The 25,010-nt window shown below is 44.1% G+C and overlaps 1 protein-coding gene across 1 annotated transcript in view; it reads right to left on the bottom strand.

The window, feature by feature from the left end:
• Phf20 (PHD finger protein 20) overlaps positions 1 to 25,010 on the bottom strand; it is a 107,285-nt gene that overhangs the window by 26,309 nt on the left and 55,966 nt on the right. Inside the window, exons 5-9 of the mRNA XM_021193556.1 lie at positions 15,583 to 15,662; positions 12,346 to 12,727; positions 7,402 to 7,515; positions 6,171 to 6,362; positions 4,153 to 4,332 (exon numbers count right to left, since the gene is read on the bottom strand). Coding sequence (XP_021049215.1) covers positions 4,153 to 4,332; positions 6,171 to 6,362; positions 7,402 to 7,515; positions 12,346 to 12,727; positions 15,583 to 15,662 — 948 coding nt within the window. The remainder of the gene's footprint in view (positions 1 to 4,152; positions 4,333 to 6,170; positions 6,363 to 7,401; positions 7,516 to 12,345; positions 12,728 to 15,582; positions 15,663 to 25,010) is intronic.

Raw genomic sequence — 25,010 nt, 5'->3', positions numbered from 1 at the left:
TAGTTCCAATCCCAGAAAAAAATACAATGGGTGAGCCTGGTCTAATGACTCAAGTCTATAACCCAGCACTTAGAGACTGAGACAGGAGGTTTGCCATGAGTTTAAGTGAAACCTGGAATGCAGATTGAGACCCTGGCTAACATAAACCAACTGTTAAGGGTTGCAGGGGGTCCAGACAGCTGGCTGACTGCTTTGCAGAAAGCCTTCGTCCAGCTCCCAACACTGAATACACTAAGTTCTGGTGGCCAACAGTCACAGCACAATGGAAGGAGACAGGAGGATCAGGAGTTGAAGATATCTTCATCTATACAAGTTCCAGGACAATGTAGGATACGAGAGACCCTGTCTCAGAATTAATTAAAAATTATAAGGGGACATTGTGCTTTTTCCTGTCAACTTTAGACAATGAATACTAGGAAAACAGATACAACAGTGAGGCAGCACCTGCTTGCAATCCCAGCACCTGGGATGGACGCAGGGCAATGGTGGGGTTAGGTTTGTAGCTGACTGGGGGCTATAAAGGGTGTCAGTCAGTCTCTGTCTCTGTCTCTCTGTCTCTCTGTCCCTCCCTCCTTCCCTCCCTCCCTCCCTCTCTCTCTAACTACAAAAGCACAGGGGCAGCCAGAGGAGAAGGACCCACTTTCGTGGGTGTCCGCAGCACTTCTGTCCTGTCGGCTGCCACCCCACCACACTCCCTCCTCTCAGAAGGAAGTAACAGAGATCCTCCCTACTAACTGCTGTTGATCTTCAGACAGGATTTCACTCTGTGCCCCATACCAGTCTTGAACAAACTGTGTAGCCTAGGCTGACCTTGAACTCACTGGGTAGCCCAGGATAACCTCAAACTCACTGTTACCCTCCAGCCTTAGCCTCCCAAGTGCTGGCATTATGAGTGTGTAAGCCACCATATGCCTCTTCTTTGTTCTATATTTACAACATTTTCATGGACCTGAGATAATTTCAAATAAGACTTACTAAAAATGTACACGGGGCAGGCTGGAGAGATGGCTCAGTGGTTAAGAGCAATGACTGCTCTGCCGGAGATCCTGAGTTTAATTCCCAGCAACCACATACTCATATAATAAATCAATCAATCAATCTTTAAAAAAAAATAAAGCACACAGGGCCGAGGGTGCTAACTTGGTGGTGCTCCTTTGCTTGGCTTGTACAAAGCCCTGGGTTCAATCTAGCACTATACAAGAAAAAGGCATAGCTGGGAGTATAGCTCAGTAGCAGAATGTGTACTCAGTAGAAATAATCTGTGGTTCAGTCCTTAGCATTAGAAAAAAGATAGTACACATATATGAACACATGTACATACAACTGTCTATGCTCAGAAAAAATACCTAGAAGTCCAACAAGATGGCTTGGTTGGTAATGGCACTTGCCGTGTACACCTGACAATGTGATTTTGATTTCCAAAACACACATAAAAGGTAGAAAGAAAGAAATGACTCACAAGGTTGCCCCCTGACCTCTAGGCATCTGGTTCCAGTGAACATTGCCTGGCTCTTGCCCAGAATATAGATTTCTACATCCGCACAAAAGAGAGCACTGACCATCTAATCCACAAGATGGCAGTGCTGCCCCTGCTGCCTGAGTCCTCTCTAAATAAACTTGCAGTGCTAACTCCAACAGCTGCTTTCTCATGACTCCACCTAGGCTGAGAAACACCAAGGCTGTGGCAGCAGCCTGGAGAACAATCACTGCCCAGAGAGGCGCTGCTGTTCCTGCTCCCTGTGGCTGGTTTGCTGACGGCCCAGCCCATTTCCTGCTCACTTATATAAGGCATTCCTGGCTCAAGTGTCTTTAGCAGCCTTCTTTTTTTTTTTTTTTTTTTTGGGGGGGGGGGGGGTTCAAGACAGGGTTTCTCTGGATAACCCTGGCTGTCCTGGAACTCACTTTGTAGANCAGGCTGGCCTAGAACTCAGAAATCTGCCTGCCTCTGCCTCCCGAGTGCTGGGATTAAAGGCGCCACCACGCCTGACTTTAGCAGCCTTCTTACCAGCAATCTTTCTGTATCATCTGTATTCCCACAAACCCCTTGTTCCAAAACAAACCCCAGAAATATTATTTTGCTTCAAGGACAACATATCTCTCCTTTTTATCTACAGAATTACAAAGGTGACCTTCTTCCCCAAGTTCTAATCATTGACTGCACGTCACCCCTTCTAGGAGAGAAGGCACTACTGTGATGAGTGCCTGGGAGGAGGTGGCCCTGCCCCTCACTGTACCAAGTTCCTCAAGGCAGCACTCTGCTCTCTTCTTTCCCATGGTGTCCTCAGCAGTTCAGCAGCAGCGGGGAGGATACAGAGGGGAGGATACAGCAGGAAGGATACAGCGGGAAGGAGAGTAGGATATGGGAGCAAACTAACAAGTCGTAATTTTGGCTGAGTTGCTTCTTTGTCTACTGTGAAGTTAGATTAACTTGAAAGTCAAGAACTCCACAGATTCCTCAAAGCAAATAGCTGAGACTGAGAGCAACTTCCCTGCTCAGCCTTAACCTACATAGGAAGCCTGCAAACTAAGTCAGAAACCACATATCTGAGAGTCTCCTGGGCTACACAGTGCTTCGCCCCACCTTCAAATGCCTACCACCAACCTTCCCAGGTCCTTCTTCCAACCCTGCCTAAACACTAAGCCCATGAATCTCTGTAAACTGAATAGCTTCTGGCACACAGGAAGGGCTCAGGGAGTGAGTTCAGTTCCTCCACAGCAGGTACACATAGCTTATCCAATAAGGGTTTCTGGACTCCACATTTCGATTATCCATTCTGTTGGACAGACATAACTTCCCAAAGAAAAATGATTATACATCTGTGACTCTCTGTTCAAGAAAACAGAACAAGCCAGGCATGGTGGCACACGCCTTTAATCCCAGCACTCGGGAGGTAGAGGCAGGCAGATTTCTGAGTTCGAGACCAGCCTGGTCTACAAAGTGAGTTCCAGGACAGCCAGGGCTATCCAGAGAAACCTGTCTTGAAAACCCAGAAAAGAAAAGAAAAGAAAAGAAAAGAAAAGAAAAGAAAAGAAAAGAAAAGAAAAGAAAAGAAAAGAAAAGAAAAGAAAAGAAAAGAAAAGAAAAGAAAAGAAAAGAAGAAAACAGAACAAGGCATGGAAGATAATGCCTGCAATCTCAGTACATATAGACTGAGATAGAAAAATTGTTAGGGATAGTAGGCCCTGTCTCAACAAACAAAAAGCATTTAAAAAACAAAATGCAAAAACCCTTAAGTTTGAAGGATAGAACTCTTCTAGGTTTTATACTAAACAAACCTAGTTAACTTATCAGTGCAACACTTACTACTAAAACTCTAGTGACAGGGACCTTTCTGTTCATTTTATAGCAGACAACCAGCCACCAAGACTATGTAGGTTACAGCTACAGGTCGAGGCCCCACATGATTCTGTTCTTTGTTCCATGTTACATGCAGAACATTCACAAATAAGATGGTTTAGAATAAAGTCTGGAGCTTGCATATAACATCTCCCCATTAAATGAACAGATGGGCAACACAACACATACACAGAAAAAAAGATGACTGTTAAAGCAACTATTAAGTTCTAGAAAGTTAGGAGAAATTGTTTAGAATCAAAACAAGAGAAACTAAACAGGTTACTTCTTTTAAGTAATCAATAAAACTGGTAACTCCATAGCCAAAATACCAAAAAGGAATATGTAACAAAATCAGAAATGAATGGAGCATAGCATTAATCTTAGCACTGGGAAAGCAGAGGCAGGCAGAGCTCTGTGAGTTCAGGGCTATCCTGATCTACAGAGTGAGTTCCAGAGCAACCATCATATTGAGAGTCTGTCTCTGTCTCTCTCTTTTCATGCACACACACACACACACACACACACACACACACACACACACACACATACACACACAAGAAAAGAAAGCAGGGTTTTCTGTTTTTTTTCTTTTTCTTTTGACAGAGCCTCACTGTGATACCGTGGAAATGAGGCTGGCCTCAAACTTATTAAGATGTTTCTACTTCTGCCTCTCAATGTGGAGAGTAGAGCTGTGGAGGCCTTTAAGTATTATTAAAACAGAAAAAAAATTATTGAAAACACACTTAAAAAAACTTGCAGAGCAAAAGAACAAAGCACACACATAAAGCATGACTAAGTTAACTGTACATACATACCTTCAACAGTTGAAACTTCCTGCACCTCAGCAAGAGGAGAAACAGGTTCTGTTTTCATCGTGTTTTCTCCCATTGACTTACAATTCAACTCCAAGTCTGCAGCCCCCAGGCCATCCCCAATGGGGTGGCAAGTTAATGCAGAAGAGACCTGGCCAGCTTCCAATGGAGACTTCAACTGACCTAGAGGAAGAGAGAAAGAAAGAATGCTTGGGAAACAAATATGTATGCAATCTGGAAGTCAAGAGTTCCAAAAAAAAAAGAGAAAGAAAACAAAGAAGAAGAAAAAAAAAAAAAAAAGAGTTCCAAAACAGACAAGAAAGCCAGAGAATGCCTTAGAAGATAACATGTAAGAACACATTTCAGTGGGCTGGAAGGATGGATGGCTCAAATGACAGACTGTTTGCCACCCGTGCATTAGACTCAAAAGCACTTCCCATGTGAAGTGGTTCAAAAACTACCTGTAACTGCATATCCAGGGCATCCGATCCCCTTCTGCAGATATTGGAACAGATACATACAGACACATTAAAAAGAATAAATGAACAAAAGAAAGAGTCACAGAGACAGATAGGATGGGAGGGAGGGAGGGAGGGAGGNAGNNAGGAAGCAAGGAAGCAAGGAAGCAAGGAAGCAAGGAAGCAAGGAAGCAAGGAAGCAAGGAAGGAAACCAAAAGAAAAAAGGACTAAGATTCATGGTCTTTAATTCCAGCACTTGAAAGGCAGAGCCGGGTAGATCTCTGTGAGTACGAAGCTCACCTGATGTACATAGTGAGTTCCAGGCAAACTTGAGCTACAAAGTGAGATTCTACCTCAAAACAAACAAATTAACAAACCACCTAAAACCAAACATTTTTTTTAAAAGGGGTGGCAGGATGCTTCTAAGCCAGAGAACCCATAGTTAAACTCCAGTCAGCGCCTCTCGACAGAGCCCCACAAGTTATCTTCTGGCCAAATGTACCGTGGCACATGCGCATGCATACATACATACATACATACATACATACATACATACATACATACATAATGTGCGTACATGCAGAAACATTAAACAAAACGGTACTTTTTTAAAGAAAAGACCTTGCACCTAGACAGTCAGGGCTGCAAGTTCCTCAAAGGATGGGATTAAAGTGAAAGGTCAGAAACCATGCTGATGGAGTGAGGCAGCATCCAAAAGGCAGAGAGAAGAGTGGGGCTCCCCACATCACGTGCCTCCAGTCTAACACCCAGCATGGAATAATAAGCAAAAACAACCACAGATACATCCACTCCATCAGGACGAACAAGATGGCATCAAGCACTGCAGCAGCACCTTCAATACTTGGATTTCAAAACAATCTAAGGTGGACTGGAGAAATGGTTCTGGAGTTAAGAGCTCATACATACTGCTGCTGTAGAGAACCTAAATTCAGTTCCCAGCACTCACACTGGACAGCTCACAGCCACCGATAGCTTCTGCTCCAGGCAATCTGACAACCTCTTCTGTACTGAGTAGCTGCATGTACACAGACCTACACGTATATTTTTTACAAGTTATTGTTAGATTGAGCTTTATTTAGTGTGGATGGGTTTTGGTGGGGTTTGTTTGTAGCCTTGACTGGCCTGGAAACCATAAAGATATGGTTGCCTCTCCAATACTGAGATTACAGGTATGCACAACCATGTCCAGCTGTGCATGTGTGTTTTGCCTGCAAGTCCAACTGTATACTACATGTATGCAGTGTCCAAAGAGGCCATGACAGATCCCCTTAGACAGGAGTTACACCTAACTTGGGTGCTAGGAACTGAATCTGGTTCTTCTCAAAGAACAACAAGTGCCACTGAGCTATCTTTCCAGCCCTACACACAAAATACATGCAATATAAATAATAACATACATAACACACACACACACACACACACACACACACACACACCTTCAACCCAATCTAACACAGAAGCCAATACAGAAGGATCTAGATTAGTCCTTAGTAGACAGGCACTAGGCTGGCCAAATAACTCCTGAACAGACACTGACTTACCTTCAGTAGAAGAATCCTTGGCACTGGGTGACTTGCCCGGTAGAGGGTTTGTATCAACTGTATGAACCAGATCAGGTACAATCGAGTCAGGATCTAGGATCTCACGAGTCCCATTAGTGGATAGCCTGGAGGACCGTCTCCTGGATAAGTCTTTGTCACTATTTTCAGAGCGTTTTTTTGACTGTTCCTGGGCTGTAAACCATTAATAGAGTTGTGCTCAGAGACCAACAGGAAGAAAGACTTCTGCCTACATGGACTTTCAGAGCTGGTCACTTCTACAAGGGCTTTCCTGTAGAGACTTGTGGAATTTCTGACTGATTTCCTTTCCTAGCTTACAGTGAAAGCAAAACCTCTACTAGGAATTTTACCTTAAAGAATTCATAGTCTGGGCTAGAGAGAGCTTACAACCAACTGTCAAGAGTTCACAGATTGAAAAGACGTGCTGAGGCCTGTGCCAATCTTGACCATAGCTCTACTTTGGAGCTTCCAACATGAAGGACTGTGTACTAACTCCTAAAGTCAACCATGGCTTATGAGAACCTTATTTTAAAGCCATCATAATTCCTTTTTGGGGTCAACATGCTTGTTTTCTAGTAAAAAAAAAAAATTAGTATTTCTAATATTCTCTTTGTTATTTTCAGACAGGGTCTCTCTGTATAGACCTGGCTGTCCTTAAACTCACAGAGGTCAGCCTCCCTCTGCCTCCCTAGTGCTAGGGTTGAAGGTGTGTGCCACAATGGCTGGCTGAAGTTTTTCTCACCACATGAAATCCATCCTTAGTATAGTAGGCCATATATTTCTGGTTTTGGGTTTTTTTGGTTTTTTTTTTTTTGGTTTTTTTGGAGACAGGGTTTCTCTGCATAGCCCTGGCTGTCCTGGAACTCACTTTGTAGACCAGGCTGGCCTCGAACTCAGAAATCCGCCTGCCTCTGCCTCCCACGTGCTGGGATTAAAGGCGTGTGACACCACACCCGGCTGGCCATATATTTCTGAAGGAATCTAAATCTAATATACTTTATGGAAGTAGATATGCTATCACTGAGCCCACCACAAATACAGTCCTGTTGCTTTTAGCGTTTAAAAACCACTGTCTCAATCACATTCCACTCACATTAGCTATGTATTCAAAGACAGTCATTAGTGCTCGTAAGAAACAGGGACAGACAGACACAGGAGCTGACTCAAGTAATTTATCAAATTCTAGTCACATATTCATAAACTGGGGACTCACATGAATTTTTGTCAAGTCTGGGACGCTTTAATGGGGTGTCACTTCGTTTTGATATTTTCCGTCTTCTCAATTCCAATGTTATTGGTTGCAAAGTTTGAGAGTTTGAATCCACAGCTGTAATATATACAAAGCACACAAAAATATTTAACTTCTTTGTGTCTAATTGTGACAAAAAGAAAGAGAGAAGACACCCTCATAGATATCAGGTACATTACTAAACCCTGAAAACCAACAGTCATCCTTGAGGTAAGACAAGACAATGGAATGAGTGAAAAACTGCTTCCTTGGGAAGATGGTGGTGCTCTGCAGACTGCCTGTCTATATCTTTTTGTGGCCTTGCCTAAGACCCAGAGCCTCTAAACCTTCACTTTAAAATACCACACTCCAACACAATCTCTTAAAAATATGTGTGGGTGGCATAAAAGTCTCTTGACAGGGGACAGGGGAAGAACAGTGTCTTCTTGCTAAGAGGAGCCTGGGATTTGTAAACCTCCTGCCTCAGTTTCTGGAGTAGATGAGATTGCAGGCATGCACTGCTCATCATGCTCTAGTAATCTTGCTTTATTTGGAGAAGAAAAAATTAGTGTAGTAAAAAAACCCAAACTAATCTCCAACTCCATAGATAACTTTCAACTCCTGATCCTTTTGCCTCCAGCTCCTGAGTGCTGGGGTTACAGACAGTTATTTCCAAGTAAGAGTCCTAAAATCTTGGGGAGAGGAACTAGAAAGGAACAGGATCTCATGTCTAGTCTAGGTAGCCTTCAACTCTAACTATGTAGCCAAAAATGGCCCTGACCTCTCAGTGCTGGGGTCACAGGCCTGTCCCACCTCACCTGACTCCTTCAGGCATTTTAAGCATCAAATCTTTTCAAACCCAGCTGACCAGTCCAAAAAACAAAAAGAACTAGAACTGAACAAACCCTCACCTACCCAGTACTTAGAAAACACACCATGCAGGCGCATTCTTAAAACATATGTCACAGATTAGGGTTTGGTTCCTGTTTTCAATGTCTACCTGCTAAGTCAGCTGTCATGGGTTCTAGGTGGTGTATTTTGTTTTGCTTTGTTTAGAAGATCTACGTGAAAGCCAACACAAGTCTCGGGCACTGCCATGGATCACTAACTCAGCAGGTGCTAAGACTGGATAGTGTTTCATTCTCTACTTTTAGCCTAACACATAAGATGCTCTCCTCAAATCTGAAAGATGGAAATCCAAAAAGAGAAAGAAGAAAGATTAGGGAGTCCCAGCAGGAAGGCGGGACTCAGGGATCTGAGGAGGGCAAAAGAAGAGAGAAGAGGACTGGAGTGGGAAACAGAGGGCAGGAAATAAACCAAAGGAACGAGAAGAGAGCCATGTACGATCTGCAGCTCCAGTGTGGCCATGGCAGAGGCGGAAAGAGAGACAGAGCAGGCTCTGAGGAGACAAGCCCCATTCTTGGCTCTTGCTATATTCAACCATCCCAACCTATCAACATTATTTTATATCGAGTGGCGGAAACTTGGGTCACACATATTCCAAATTAAACATAAACACAACCTACTGTATATAGCTCAGATTCTGCTCCCAATCAGATCTGTGCAATTTAGGAGCTCAGGGCTCGCTGGGTCAACGAACTCATTCTCCTTGGTTTCCTAAGGGTGCCTGACTCCATATGCAGCACCACACAAGCCTTCTTTTCCTTTTGATAGCACATATAAACAGGTACCTAGAGAGCAGCTGAGTATCTCCCTAAATCCCCAGAACACCTCATCTGGGACTCCAGCATCTCCACACTGGTGCTGACAGAAGGCAGGAAAGCACAAGCTCAGCCTGTCCTTACATGCCCAAGTCCAGTTAACAGGAAATTTCCCTCTCTAGTAAATGTGTCTATCTGGTATGAAATCACATCCTTACAAAAGCAATAAATGAATGCAGAAAGGCATGAAGCTATGGATGGGTCCATGTAAGAGTCTGTCACCTGGGAAACAGATATACCTCAGGACACACTCCAAAGGCTCCAAGCTACAGCAGGAAGAGCTAAACTGAGCAGCAGACAAGTCCGGTTTCTACCATCCACACTTCCCACCTTTTTGCTTCCTGCACAGCTGCCCTTTTCCAGCTGTCTGGAGTCTAGAGATATAGAGTGGCTGTGGAGCATTGGCCTGGTGTGAGCAACCTCTGGGTTCCATTGCAGCAGAGGGGAGTCGGCCTCACACTCACGCCGTCTGAAGATGGCGCACTACCTGGGATGTTTAAACCTCCTAGACTGTCCCAATTCATTCTCCATTCTTTGTCTGGAAGACACAGGGTATTTTCTCAGGTTCCCTCAGAACACTGTATAGCTAGTACCCCTCTCAATGCAGAGCAGTTCATCAGGGGTCAGCAGGCCTTGGGTATTGCTGTTGAATTCTTTCTCACAAGCCAATCAAGGCAGCAACTAAATTTTCCCCTTTTTTTCTTTTCTTTTCTTTTTTTTTTTTGACAGCAACTGAATTTACAGACAATGCTGTCGGACAGAAATACAATGAGAACATCAAATATAAGCCACATGTAACTAAATTTTTAAGCAATCATGTTAAGAAATTTAAAAAAAAAAGAAACTTTAAGTTTGAGAATATATTTTTATTTAAACCAATCCATCTAAAAACATTTTAACATGTAGTCAATATAAAGACTATATACTGGGAGAGAGTTGTAGGTATAACTAAATGGCAGGCACAGCACTTGCTTATCATACAGAAGGACCTGGATTTGACTAGCACTGCCAATTAGCAAAAGAAAAAAAAAAAGGAGATGGGTATGTGGTATAGACCTTTAATTCCAACACTTGTGGTAAAAGCAGGAGGATACTTAAGTTGGAGCCAGACTGGTCTATAGAGTGAGTTCTAGGACAGCCAGAACTGCACAGAGAAATCCTGTATTGAAAAACCAGGAGTGAGGGTGGGGGGGGGCTTTTACTTTGTTTTATTTGTGCATGTGTGTGTGTGTAAAATACATGTTTTCCTGAGCTTGAGTCTAAGTGGCTGAGTGGATGCAAGTGCCTGTATATCACCGACCAAGAGTCAGGGTTAGAAGACAATCCGGAGCGCAGGTCCTATCTATCCCTTACGACAGGGTCTCTTGTTTTCCTTGTTGTATATGACAAGGTGGCTGGCCCACATGCTTCCAACGAATGTCCCGGGACCCATAATCTAGGACTGCAGGTAAGAACTACAGTACCTGGCCCTTATGTGGGTTCTGGATAGCCACACTCAGGTTATAAGGCATATACAACAAGCTCTTTACCTGGCCTTTTCTGCTGCTGTTTTTGTTTGTTTAAGAGGGAGGCTCATATTTCATCTGACAATAAAGCATGCTATTATATGATTTCCTATAAAATTAGAACTCAGCTTTAAGATACACTTGCCTGAATGAAGTAACCTAATGTAGACTTTCCCACTAGGGATCAATGAACTGGCTCTTTTCTAGTTTTCACAAAATATATTTTATATCAAATTTTACATTTTGAATTATCTACTGAAACTGTTTAAACTTTCATGGAAAAAAAAAAAAAAGGCTGTGAGCTAGAGATGTAGCTGACCGGTAAAGCATCTGTTTTATCGTGTGCAAGGTCACAGGCTCTGCTCCCAGGACAATGAACAACAACAAATTATAGATGCTACTTGAAAATGGGAAGAGGTCCATAGTTGTCTAGTGTTCATGCAGGGAAAGACCACAGATGCATTCAGCTATAGGTGGGTTCCATCTGGTGGGGAAGGGGGGTTTTGCATGCTTGCAAATCACCTGAAGTGTGAGTGTTCGGCTTACCAAAAAAAAAAAAAATCACAACTGTTTCATTCTTGGTTATTCTAGAAGAATTCCAAAGTTATACTGCCTTTCTTTTTTTTTCTTTTTGAGGCAATATTTCATTCGCACAGGCTAATCTGGTACTTACTCTGTAGCCCAGGCTAGCCTTGAACTCACTGCAATCCCCTACCTCAGAGTTTTAGACTGTCTTTAAGTAACTTCATATTATCGCCTACATCTATACTGGACTCTTAAGTCTTAACAGTTTAACCAAATTATCTTTTTATTTAGACTGAAATTTCAGCATCAATAAACATCTTTTAAAAACTCAATGTTGGGCTTGAGAGATGGCTCAGCGGTTAAGAGCTCTTCCAGAGATCCTGAGTTCAATTCCCTGCAACCACATGGTGGCTCAAAACCATCTGTAATGGGGTCCAATGCCCTCTTCTGGTGTGTCTAAAGACAGCTGCAGTGTACTTATATAAATAAAAATAAAATAAATAAATCTTTTTTCAAAAAAAAAAAAAAGCTCCATGTCTTTTTGAGACAGGATGTTCTTAACAAAGCCCAGGCTAGTCTACAACTAAATGATCCTCTTGGTTCTGCTTCTCAAGTGTCAGTGTCACAGGTGTGAGCTACAATGCCTACTAAGAGCTCAAAATGTGCCTTTGCCTCCCTAGCTCTAGGCTTTGTCTTGTTTTACTCTGCCTCCCTCATAGAAGGGTGTATGTGTATGTGTGTGTGTGTGTGTGTGTGTGTGTATACTAAGGCCTGAACCCAGAGCCTTACCCAGGATCAGCGTGTGCCCTACCACGCTGTACCTCTCACCCCTGCACCCTCAGCTTCCTGTCTTCTCCTCTCCTCTTTCATGTCTGCCCACAAGGATGTTAATTCCTCAGACTGAGGGCACGTGAGTAGGCACCAGGAGAAGGCCTTAGCTCCCGCAGCTCTTCCATGGAAACCTCATGTTTCCACCCCAGCTCAGTCACGGCCACACTCCCCAACATGTCTACCTGGACACACACTTCACTGAAATTCAGCTCCACAGGCACCGTTTGTTTTCAGCTCACAAGCCAGTCACAAACACGAAGGACTGAAGTACAGAAGGAATAAAGAACCACAAAGGCCACAGAAGAACACTGCCATCACGCACTGCAGAGCCCGCCTGGGAGACTCACCAGTAGGAGTTATGGAAGGGGGTCTGCCTCGTTTTCTTTTTGGCTCCTTCAGGTTCTCTTGTGGACTCTTCACAAGGTCCTTCTCAGGCTTCTTTTCCACCTGGGCATCCCCAGAGTACTCCCGCTCGTTCTCGGAAATGTTCTCCTTATCTTCCTTCCCGTCCTTGGGAAGGCTTTTCTCTGACACTTTGCCTTTGTCTGAGCAGATCAGCTTCCCCTCCTTGTCGGGCTGCTTGGGCCGCTTCTCTGTCTTTAAGGCTTTTCCCACTTTGTCTTTCTTCACGTTGCTTTTTCTCTGTTCTTTAAACTTCTCTCGTTTCTCAGGAGACGATGAAAGACTTTTGTGGTCTGTTTCTTTAGGCCTAGCATTACCCACAATATTCTAAAATGAGCAAAATAGCGATGAAACACTTTGTGATTACTTGCAAATACACAATCAGGAGATTGCTTGCACACTTATGAAGACAATGAAGACACTAAGAGGACATAGGCCAGATCACATGATGCACAGGACCAGGAGAGTACCTGAGCTTTGAGAACCAACTCTGCATTTAAACACAACTGCTACTCTCAATCCTATGTGACTCTGCAGTCTCCCTTACTAGGATGAGCCACATAAGACTAGTTAGGGATGCCAACTAGCAAGATCCGTGACTGGAAGCAGCTACTCTAGCTTTCTTAGCCAGGGATTTTCAGAGATGCAGTGTACACTGATACCCAGTTTTATATAGAAGAAAATCAAACTAGTAACTGGAAGCTTAACAGGAACACTGTTCAGAATGCCCAGACCAGACCAAAAATCTTAGCTTCCTCTTCTGTTAATAGCCGTGCTCAACAAAGCAAGCCACCTACTGGGTTCCTGAGCTGTTGGGTGTTTTCTCCATTGAAAAGCAGTACTGCTTCTAAATTGACTTTAAAATTTGTCCTGAAATCTTGCACCCTAGTGTAACTGTCTCCTAATAAGGCCAATTTTGAAAGTTAGAATTTCTAAGGCTACAATTACGTTTATTTATGAATGAGTCACTCCTCCAAAATTTCCAGAGAAGAGCAGGGATCTATCCCATAATATTCTCCCCTATGGAATCCTGCACACACCTTATAGGCTCATTGACATCCCAGAAACAGGAAAGGAATGTTTAACTGTTTGGCAGTCAAAGCAAAATTTGTCCCACAGGGAAAAATTATAAACAGTGAGACTTTTCTTAAAGTCCCAATACTATTCTAAAGAGACAAACGAGCAGCTGCACTCTCTTGGGATGGAGGTGTCATCAGTGCACATCAAAAGACTTCAAAGTTCCTACTTCTGAACTAAAATGAATTCCCAGAAATGGAGTTTGCTAACAGGATAATCAGACTTCACAGCTGGGTACAAATACCCTGGTTTGCACTTGGAAGCCAGCCCCATAAAGTCCATGCATACTATAGAGCACTGCAGAGCTACCAGAAAACTGCAACTTCAGAGGACAAAGGAACTTCAGGGGATGTCACATTGTTAAGACAAAAGAGTAAGCTATAGACAGTAGCATGCACTTGACTCCAATTTTGAGAATAACACACACAAGTTTATAACAACAAAAAACCAGCAAGACAGACAGACAGACACAAAGCGCCAAACACAACCAAGCAGGAACCCTTTGTCTCAAGGGGGCTATCTTGTGGTCCTTCTGCTTTGAGTATTTTCCAGATCTTCTAAAAGAAGCAAACTTTCTTCTTATAAGCTCAGAAAATTAAATGTAACTCAAGTGTAATTACCAAAACATTTAAAGTAACATGGTTCTAAAGTGAAAGTTTGGCCTGTTCCAATACTGTATGAAAAACTTTCAGACAGTCATCTTGAGTCAAAAGCCTACATCCTCTTGGCAAGTAGGGATGTGTGTGCATGTGTACGCTTGTGTGCATCTGAGAACTATCAGTATATCTTGGTAGTCTTCTGGGACTGAGGTAAGATGAGACACTCAGAGGCAGCTGGGAACTGGGAAGGGAATTTACCCGTAAATCTTCCCTCAGTAAAGCCTCCACCTCCATATTTAATTTACTGAGTACAGTTAAAGTCAAGGGGGTTCATGGCTCACACCTACAGTCCAGCACTTGGGAGGTGAAACAGGAGACCACTCTGAGTTAGAGAATAGCCTAGGCCAGAGTGAGGCTCTGTCAGAGACTACACTATAAGTTGGACTTGTGCTATCAGGCACCTGTCCTACCCACCAATTCCATCTAGTTCATATGTCAGTTCTTTCACCAGTACCAACTCATTCTACAAGTTAACAAAAATGTTAAAAGCACAGGTGAGGCTTCTCAGGTGCACAGGAAGCAGATAAAGAGAAAGAAAGCAACAATTATCTTGGCAAATTTTCACCATTTTCTCAATGTTTTCTAGAGAAAAGCAGCAAAAGCAAAGCCATTCCTGAGGCTCCTGGCAAGTTCTCCTGCCCTCGACGTTTACACAGAACCTGGTGCAATCGGCACCAAGTAAAGCCAATCATCACAGGAAAAGACCCAACAGGTCAGAACATCCCAATCCAATCAACTTCCTCCCTAAGAGGAGGGACCACTGAGGGAGGATGTCTCAGAACTAAAACCTGCATAAGCTGAATCAGCAGGAACTACCAGAATTTAAAAGAGCCCAAAAGACACTTAGTACAGACTTTATTGGATTAACACGTGAGGAGGCAAGAGACTAAAGGGAGGAAATCAAAGTATTTCAAGAGGGCTCAGAGCTCTGGGGCCATATTTCCAGGAGCAGACCTAGGGCTCTATGCTCAGGCAGGGTGAATGGGTCATCAGGATACTTGACTTCAAACAGGCATGTGTAGCTGCTGTGGCTGCCAAGTGCACAGCAAGGACAAGCTAAGCTGTGAGCTCCCAAGCCATGGTCTAGGTCATGTCAGAGACATTGCCAGACGAGGAAAAAGTGCGCTCTAGTTCTCAACCAGCTCCCTGTGTTGTGTAAGGGTGCAGGAAGAAGGGAAAGGGGAAGCATTCAAGACACTTGAGAAGAAATGAGAGTAACAAACAATGGGGGCTGTGCTCAGCATTTGTAAAGAAGAGAAATCTGGGAAGGGGGAATGGACAAAGAAACACAGATATTTACAACTTCTGAAAACTTTCTGGTGAAACTGTCAAGATGGAGGAAATAAAGACTTGTCATCAGAAACACATGTAATGTCTTTATTTGAGAAACAAAAGTAGAGTGTTAGCATAGTTCAGAACACAAAAGCACAAAACCACATTTCTCACCTGATCTTTGGAAAAAGCTTTGACATGAATATGTTTGACAGTTTGAACTACTCCATCATAAAATTTCACAGTGTAAGTACCTAAAATTCAAGAAGATATCATGATTTTAACTTGCTGTTTCATGAAAGCAGCAACTTTTAAAGAATACACACAAAGGAGCTCCAAACAGAATAAATGTCCATGTGGTTTTTAAAAAAGTTTAAGAATCACATTGAGGGCAGATTCAGCACAATGGTAAAGGACCTATTTAGCATGCACAAACCCTAAGTTCAATTCCTAGCACACGCGCGCGCACACACACACACACAAACAGAGCAAATTTAACTTCCTTTATTTACTGGTCAACACTGGGTTGCTTTTTATCTATAGAATTCAGAATTTACTTTAAAATTTTCTATAGTGTTTCATTAAAGAATTAGGCGCACTGAATTTGAGCCAAAAAAGAAAGAACAGTAAAACAAAATAATTAAGAACTGAGAAAAACGCAGACTAATTCCTTAGTGCATGACATTCACAATTTTTTCTGTTTTGAAGGGCATTTACCATGTTTTTAAAGAGGCTGTGAGAACCTCAAAATATAAGAACCTATCTCAGCTAACAGGCTAAGTGTGGTCTGGCAATTGTTCAATAGGAATCCTATGAAAAAAAGCTGGAGACCTGTATAAGTGAGGTGTGCTTGTGGATTTGTTGGTGCTGAAGACTGGCCTGGCACATGCTAAAGCCATATTCTACCACTGAGCTGCACCCCAGCCCCTCAAACCTTACCTTCCCAAGGGGAAAAAAAACATCCAACAAAAATCCTCACTAACTGCATCTAAACCAAGCTAATCCATGTCCTGCCTCCCCTGTTTGTCTTGGGGATTTAAAGTAAGAAACAATCACTCTTGTCCAGTAGCCTGCAATAGTCATGTGGACTAATAGATCATTAGTGGTTCACACAGTTCAGGGAAAAGCCTTAAGAGGTACTAGAAAAAAACAGTAATAAAGGTGGAAAGTGTTCCCTGTCACCTCTCCACTTCCCTCTAAGAAATGGGACCCAGCTATGCTGCCAAGCTAGACCCATATCCTAGGCTCTAGCAATCTGCCTGCTTCAGGAAGCCTCCCACAGACCACCATGCTTCACTCTTACCTCTTCACTGCACATTCCCTTCCTACCCCACTCTCCTCCAGTCCTCAACAGGGCCTGGTCACTAAGTAAAGTCCAAACACCTGCCTCAAGAACTGAAAGTTCAATATAATCAGAGCTCAATTATTTTCCAAGCCTACCTACCTCTCAATCAATCAAATTCCCACCAGCTCAGAGTGACTCGTTGTGACTCATTCTTACCCACTGAGGCACCTGTGAACATACATTTCTTCTTCATCTTTTTTTTTTTTTTTTTTAAGATAATGTAGTTGAAAATAGCAGCTGTACAGTAATGCTGGCTCTTACCAGCTCACAAATTGTTTTGTTTTAAAGACAGGGTCTCGTAATGTAACTCAACTAGCCTGGTACAGGCTATGTAGCAAGGGTTGGCTTGATCTCAGAATTACCATCCAACCTCAACCTCCCGAGTGCATAGGCCACCATACCCATCTCCACACTGTAACAGAAGTACCTTCCTACCTAGTGAGCTGACGTGACTCAGACACTGAGACCCTGTAATAAGTTCAGCAAAAGCTTCCTGGTTCCCAGCTAGTGGCCAGTTCCCTCTGCTCTGGCCTTTTGAAATCCTCATGTGCCACCTGCAGAAACTTAGATCTCTTAAGAGAAAGGCTCATAAGTCAACTTCTTCCTCACACAGCACATGGTACACAACAGCCAGTACTCAAAGTAGTCAGTCCCACCAGCAGCACCAGCAACTCCTGAAAAGTGCAGTTTACCACCACGCCCTGGAGACCGGGAATGAGGCGTGCTGGGGGTGGGTGCACGTGTGTTTTAGCAAGTCCTCCAGCTGCCTCTGATGACACAAGCCTGAGACTCACTGAAGACTACTGGCAGCTACCTATGCACATTTATTCCTGGCAATTACAACACAGGTGTCCTGACCTAGAAGGAAACTGACTAGGAGCCTATCAGAACACACAGAGAGGCTTGGCTAAGTTAAACAGCAGCAGTTAGACTCAGGCTTTGAAGAAAGCAAGAAATCCTAACTGTTCTCTACACCACTGGCTCAACAATGGCTTTTGTTTACTCTCTAGTCTCTCCCTGCCTGAGACTGTAAGGTGATGTCTGCCAGAAGACTAACAGCAGCCACTGCTTCTGAGTGCTAAGCAGACACTTCTGCTTCTCTGGCTTTTAAGATATACTTATTTTTAATTATTTTCCTTTATCTCTATTTTATGTATATGGGCGTTTTGTCTACACATGTCTGTGTGTCCCATGTGTGCAGTGCCTGAGAAGCCAGAAGATGGCGTTAGATCCCCTGGAACTGGAGTTACAGATGATTGTGAGCCACCATGTAGGAGCTGGGACTCAACCTTGGGACCTCGGGAAGAGCAGCCAGTGCCTTAACCACAAAGCCGTCTCTCTTCCCCAGCTCTCTGCTTGCTGCTTGATTTATGTTTTACTTTTATAGGGGTGGGTGAGGTATCCTTCTTTGTGTTTTGTTGTTTGAGATGGCGTCTTACTCTGTAGCCCAAACCAGCCTTGAATTTACCAGATAGCTTAGGCTGACCTCAAATTCATAGGGATTCTCCTGCCTCAGCCTCACCAAAGTTGGGATTATGGACAAGCAATGACATACTAACTATCCAAGCCTTGAAGACTTCTCATGGGCTAGGGAGATGGATCAGCTAAGGACTCCAGTACTGATGTGAAAAGACCAGCCATGGCAGTCTATAAAGCCAGCACCTACGAGAGACAGGAAGATCCTTGGCACTTGCTGGTCAGCTATGATAGCCAAGCCAGCATTTCTAGGTTCATTAAGAGGAGTTATCTCAAGAAATAAGGTGGTGAGCAAGGGGACAGGGCTGGGGAAGGAGGAAGTACAGACACGCACATATGCTGAACAAACAAGTAATAACGATGTCTCAAGTACCATGTTGCATCTCTGGCTTCCCAAGGATAAAGGTGAGGGATAGCAACATTAAGATCAAGCTCTCAGGGGCTGGAGAGATGGCTCAGCAGTTAAGAGCACTGACTGCTCTTCCAGAGGTCCTGAGTTCAATTCCCAGCAACCACATGGTGGCTCACAACCATCTCAATGAGATCTGATGCCCTCTTCTGGTGCGTCTGAAGACAGCTATAGTGTACTTACATGTAATAAATAAATCTAAAAACATTAAAAAAAAAAATCAAGCTCTCCTTTAATATTTGTTAATTCAGTTTAATTTTATTTATGGTGTTTGTCTGTATGTGTATCAGAGTACCATGTGTGTGTTTGATGTCCAAAGAGATAGAAGAGGGCATTGGATACTCTGAAACTACAAGCAGTCGTGAACTACATGTAGACACTGGGAATCAAACCAGTATCCGGTCTCCTGGAAAAGCAGCCAGTCCTGAATGCTGAGCCATCTCTCCAGCCCTCTCCTTTGATCTTAAATACTTATAGTGTGCTGGGAAGACACCCAACGAAGAAAATTCAGTTACATTAAGAAGAAAATAGTCATCAGACATGGTGATATGTACCTACACTTGAGAGGCTGAAACAGGAGGATTGCCTTGAGTCCTAGATCAGTCTGGGACACAGTGTGGAAACAGACTGTGAAAGTGATAGGAGGAAGGCGGGACTGCCATTTTTAGAGAGAGTTTTAAGCTCTAAAAGTAGAAGAATGGACACCATTTTCAGCTGTTTGGAATTAATTTTGAACTCTTCATGACGGCAGAAGCCAGAGTCCAACCTTAAAGCTAGGAATAATGCCCCATGCCTGCAATCACAGCATTCAGTAGGCTGTCCAGTCCAGCATGGGATATTGTGTAAGAATGTGTCTCAAAAAACAAAGAAAAGAGTTAGAATTAAGACCTACACCTGCCTGCTGACCTCTGACCAGTTCTTTCCTATTGCCCATTCACTGCCCAAGTCCTGACACCTAAGTCCAAACCACAGACCCAGAACACTAGCTAGCCAAGCTATGGCCAAAGATCTGGAGGCCCCATTGCTAAACAGCAAATCCTTCTTCTGACCCTCCCAACATCCAAAGGACCATAAGCTCTCCTGTTCCCATTCTCAAACTAAACACAGCCTAAGGGAATACATCTGAGGGAAGAAGCATACCAGAAGCCTAGCCCACGTCTGCAGGAAGGCCCAATGCTACTTTCAAGATTGCATGTAAAACTTAAAGAACATTTCCTCTGGAACTGGATAGTGGTTAAGATCAAGCAGTGCTCTTTTGGAAGATCTGAGTTAGGTTCCCAGCATCCCCCAGTAGGTGGCTCACAACTGCCTGGAACTCCAGTTCTAGAGGCTATGACACCCTTTTCTAGCCTCTGCAGGCCCATGCACACACACACACACACACACACACACACACACACACACACAAAGTTTTACAAGAACACTTTTTAATGGAATTCGTCCATAGGTGGTTGATAATAGAGTGATCTGCTGGCCACAAATCATACCTAACAAGTAACATGTAAATATGTGACAGAAATACTTCCTTGGCTGAGGATGTAGCTCTGTGGGACAGCACAAGGCTGAGGTCCACCCCTAATGACACAAGGGAAAAACCTAGCCTAGCCTGACAGAAGGTCTACCTACCTTGGTTTAGCCCCCTGCTCCTTCAGTGCCAAGTCAAACAATGGAAGCCTTGCCCTCTGAAGCTAAGAACTCAGCATCTCGGATAACCTTGGAAGCAGTCAGAATGCAGAAGGGGCATGAGAACCCAACTATAGACACTCTACAAGCTTTTCTTCTCTAAGGCCTATATACCTAGAACTCAGGCTAACCAGAGCTAGCTAGCTAGCTACAGATCAATATTAAGTCAAAACAAAAACAAAACCCACATGTTTTCCCACTAGGTATGACCTTGAGCGTCCACAGAGCCCAGACATCGAAACACAGACATGCATATGACACAGGGCATTCCTCCCCAAGCCTTTCGCTTCAGAGCTATTATTTTACATACTGGCCTTGCTTTCTGCCATAGGACATTTCCAAAACCACCCAAACAGAGCTATATACCCAGCCTTCTCTTTTCTCTTTATGACAGGTCTCACTAAGTTGAGATTGAGCCCACGATCAGAAAAATGGAGCAGTGTCAAGCCACATATCAGTCAATAAACAAGGCTTTGTGACCTAAACCTAGAAGATTGGTAATCGGGGAAGGGGGCAAGTCCAGGCCTAGGAGAGAAGACTAGAATGTCTAGGATTCTGGGACTTTGAAATCAGCTGGTATCCTGTTCTCTGGAACTGTGAGTTGAAAACTGCTGTTTTCACTGGTCTTCTGAATTTATTATCTTATCTCCAGGTTGGCCTTGAACCCATTCTGTAGCTCAAAACAGACCTTGAACTAAGATCCTCCCGCCTCAGTTTCTTGAGTAGCTGGGACTGTAGACCTGAACCACCAAGTCTCGCTCCCCTCTCAGACTTCTACCTGCTCAAATGAGTCCTGACGAAGAGCAGTACATAGATAGCCCTAACCACTTCATAGGACCAATAACTAGAGCCTGTCCCCCAGTCAGGGCTCCCAAGACACTATTAGGCACTAAAAGGCCAAACCACCTACCTACCAGGAATATCCAACACACGGCACATGAATAGCATGTAGCCAAGGATGGCTACAATAAAATATAAACTTGCTTAAGATATCACAAGATTATCTAAAAACAAAAACCTCTAGGATGAGCTGTGCAGATGACTGAATAATGCAGTCAAGTCAAAAGAATGGGCAAAGCCAGGCCTAGTAGTACAGACCTTTAATCCCATTATTTAGGAGGCAGAGGCAAACGGATCTCTGTGAGTTCAAGGTCACCCTGATCTACATAGGAAGTTTCAGGCCAGACAGAGCTATACAATGACTCCGTATCTTAAAAAGGAAAAAAAAGGGGGGGTACACTTGACATCTCCCCTGGCAAGAGATCAGTGAATACCCAGGCATACTGGACAACTTGTGACCTTTCAGGAAAACCCCGTTGGGATGCTCTGGATAGGCAGGTGTGAACTACAGGAGAGGCCGTCCCACAACTCTCGAGCCCTCACACAGCCCTCACACCTCAGCTCTGTGCTCTCTATCTTTATTCATGCTTGCTCTTTCCTGAGCTTACTTTCTCACCTGTAAAACAAGGATGAGTTTGATGCCAAGAACCTTTCTCCCTTCAGGTGACAACGAGATGAGATGTGCAAATTCAGCCAGGTCTAGTGGCACAGACCAGCACTGGGGAGGCAGAGGCCAGGAAAGCATGAGCAGGCCAGCCCAGGCTACACAGCACAACCCAGTCTTAAGAGCAACAAAGTACGGAAACTACTTAGTCAGCATAGATCTGTCACAGAGAAGTAGGTCAGAAAGTGGCTCTAATTATTCCCAATCAGCAAGTCACTCTGAAAGAAGTGTACCATTAACCCCTCCACAGACAATACAACGAGAAGGAAGTCAGATCCTGCACACGTGGTCCTATCTGCCTTTTATTTCCCTTAGTGCAAATCTGTTCACAAAGTATTAACCTCCCCATACTCCAAATGTAGGTTCAGTTACAGCAGAAAGAAGATATAAAAAAAGAACTGCTTCTGCAGAGACCTGGGATGACCATTCCCACAGCATTTCCTGAGGTAAACACAAGCTCCAGGCAGAGGCCCAAAATAGACTGAACTGGAGGAAAGGGGAGCACGTGACCTAGAAATGCCCATCTAATTAGGAGGGAGACTTGCCTGGTGCACTCACCCTTAACCCCAGCATGGAGGAAGCACCAACACAAGAACTGTTGCAAGTTCGAAGCCAGCCTGGTCTACAGAGTTAAGTCTCAGGCCAGTCTGGGCAATATAAGAGCAACAGGAAGGAACCTATCTTGTTGCTAATGCTAGCCACTTGCAGTTTCTTCAGGGAGAAAGCCTTGTGAGCAGTAGTGCTCCACAGGGTGAAGGTCAGGAGGCTCTGGGCATGGCAGTCCATGCTGGGAAGCCAACTCCTAGGAAGTCTGAGGCAGAAGGAGCAGGTAAGTTCAAAAACTCAAGGCCAGCCTCAGCCAGAGGCTCTCAAGGAAAAAAAAAGTTGCAAAGAGGAGTCAAACAGCCCCTGACAAATAAGGCCCAAGGTCAACTCACCAAAGACGACCCCCCCCCCAACACACACACACTCTACTTTCTGAACCCAGAATCCTATTCATTCCTATATAAACTAGAGCTGGGGGTGTAACATGGCTTCCAACTATGGCTGCTTCACACTAAAAAACAATAAAAGCTGGGCATGATGGCCCAAATTTATAATCTTAGCACTTGGTGCAAGAGGACTGCTATGAGCTCAAGGCCAGCTTTGACTACAGAGTGAGATCGGGGCCAGCCAGGAGTTTGAAGTGAGATCCTAATGTAAAAACAAAACAAAAGCCATGTGGGTGTAAGGATTTTATAGTCTCAGCACTCTGGAGGTGGAGGCAGTAGGATCACTATCCAGTCAAGGGCACCCTCAACCACACAGTTCAAAACCGGCCTGGCTATAGGAATCTACCTCAAACAAACCACCCCAGAGACCCATTGTCAACGGCAGGTACTGCTTTGTCTCCTCTCCACCAATTAACTGACTTCCCTAAGAAACTCTTGAGTTATTTAGGGCTGACTAATCATGCCAGACCCCCCATTACAGTAGCTGCTGTTCCCCCACTCTGCCCACACTCCCCATAGCCTGTTCAGCCTCAGGAAAACCCACAAGGAAGTTAAGAGCAATAAGAAAGTTGAGCCGGAAGATGAATGCACAAGTTGGTTTTTCCCTGGGTTCCGCTGTTTCCTAGCAGCTTGGACTAGACAGCATAGCTCAGAGGAAATGAAAGGCTCCCTGACAGCAGGGTTCCCCACCCCACCCCCCACCCCCAGGTCCCATGGCTACTGAGAAAGCCAACTGAGGTAGAGAAAGAAATCTAGGATAGGAAGGGAAAGTCAAGAGCTTGAAATCTAGCTCCGGGGTAGGACGCTGACCTGGCACAATGAAGCCTTGAATGTATTTAACACCCAGAACTGAAAATATAGTGAACAAGGAGCAAAGGAAGAGAAAGGGGGGGAGAGGGGTGGGGCGAGGTGGCATAGGCTGAGGCAGGAGAACTACAGGTTCCAGAGGCAGATTTGTCTCAGAACAAAACCAGACAAGCAAGTCGAGCACTATAGTTAGCAACCAAGCCCACAGGCTCCTGACTCTGCCAGCCCCGAAGACGGTAGTAAGAACTAGTGGGCAGGGCGACACTGCTCAGAGGAAAGAAACCACTGGCTTCACTTCTCTAACTTTCCCAGCATGCTTCAATAGCCTCCCACTTTAGGACTGAGCCCACTCTATATCCTCTCACCCTCCTTCTTCCATCAATCAGTCTCAAGAACCACCAAGGCTTTCAGCACAATATAGACAGGCCTCAGCAGAAATCCCCACTCAGTCCCCATGTCCTTCAACAAAGTAAATGAAGCAGGTGGAATTATGTCAGAACTATAGAACAAACCACCGGGTGGCCAATAACCACCTCGTTAGCCCATGGCTTCAAGACTCTCCTTCCTATAACCTAGCTCATGAGGAAACAACCGAAAGGATTTGGCCTTTTAATTTGCAAAGCTACTCCAGTTATCTTATTATTGTTTGATTCATTGTGTTTTGTTTTTCCTGAGACAGCCTCACCATGTAGCTCAGTGGCCTCTAACTCAGCATGTAGCCCAGAGCTGATTGCAAACTTGGGATCACCTAGCTCTAGTTTAGTCTCCCAAGGCATGTGCCACCATGTCCAACTGCAGTTGCCCCAACTTAAAAGTTGTTTAAAACTGCTAATTAGCCGGGCGTGGTGACACACGCCTTTAATCCCAGCACTCAGGAGGCAGAGGCAGGCGGATTTCTGAGTTCAAGACCAGCCTGGTCTACAAAGTGAGTTCCAGGACAGCCCAGGCTATACAGAGAAACCCTGTCTCGAAAAACAAAAAACAAACAAACAAAAAAAGCCTGCTAATTAACTACAGCCAATAATATACACAATGGTGTTCATTCCTTAATGACTTCAAAGGTATTTCACACCCACCCCTCCATCCCCCTCCCCTTATTAGGATGTATCTGGTCCGTCCTGCTCTAGCATTGTGTTCCCCCATCCCCACTGTATGCTAGACACTGGCCTTACTAGGTCTTCTGGTTGCTGTCATGATGCCAAGCTCAGAGCTCTGTAAACACTACGTGTAAAATGTCAGTTCCTAAGACTTATGTGACCTCTATGAAGCCACCCTCTACTTTTCTTTTTGGTTTTTTTTTTTTTTTTTTTTTTTGTTTTTCGAGACAGGGTTTCTCTGTGTAGCCCTGGCCATCCTGGAACTCACTTTGTAGACCAGGCTGGCCTC

The sequence above is a fragment of the Mus pahari genome, chromosome 3 (assembly GCF_900095145.1).
Source record: "Mus pahari chromosome 3, PAHARI_EIJ_v1.1, whole genome shotgun sequence".
Taxonomy (NCBI): Eukaryota; Metazoa; Chordata; class Mammalia; order Rodentia; family Muridae; genus Mus; species Mus pahari.
Note: the sequence above shows the minus strand (reverse complement) of the source record. Positions and strands in the feature narration are given on the sequence as shown.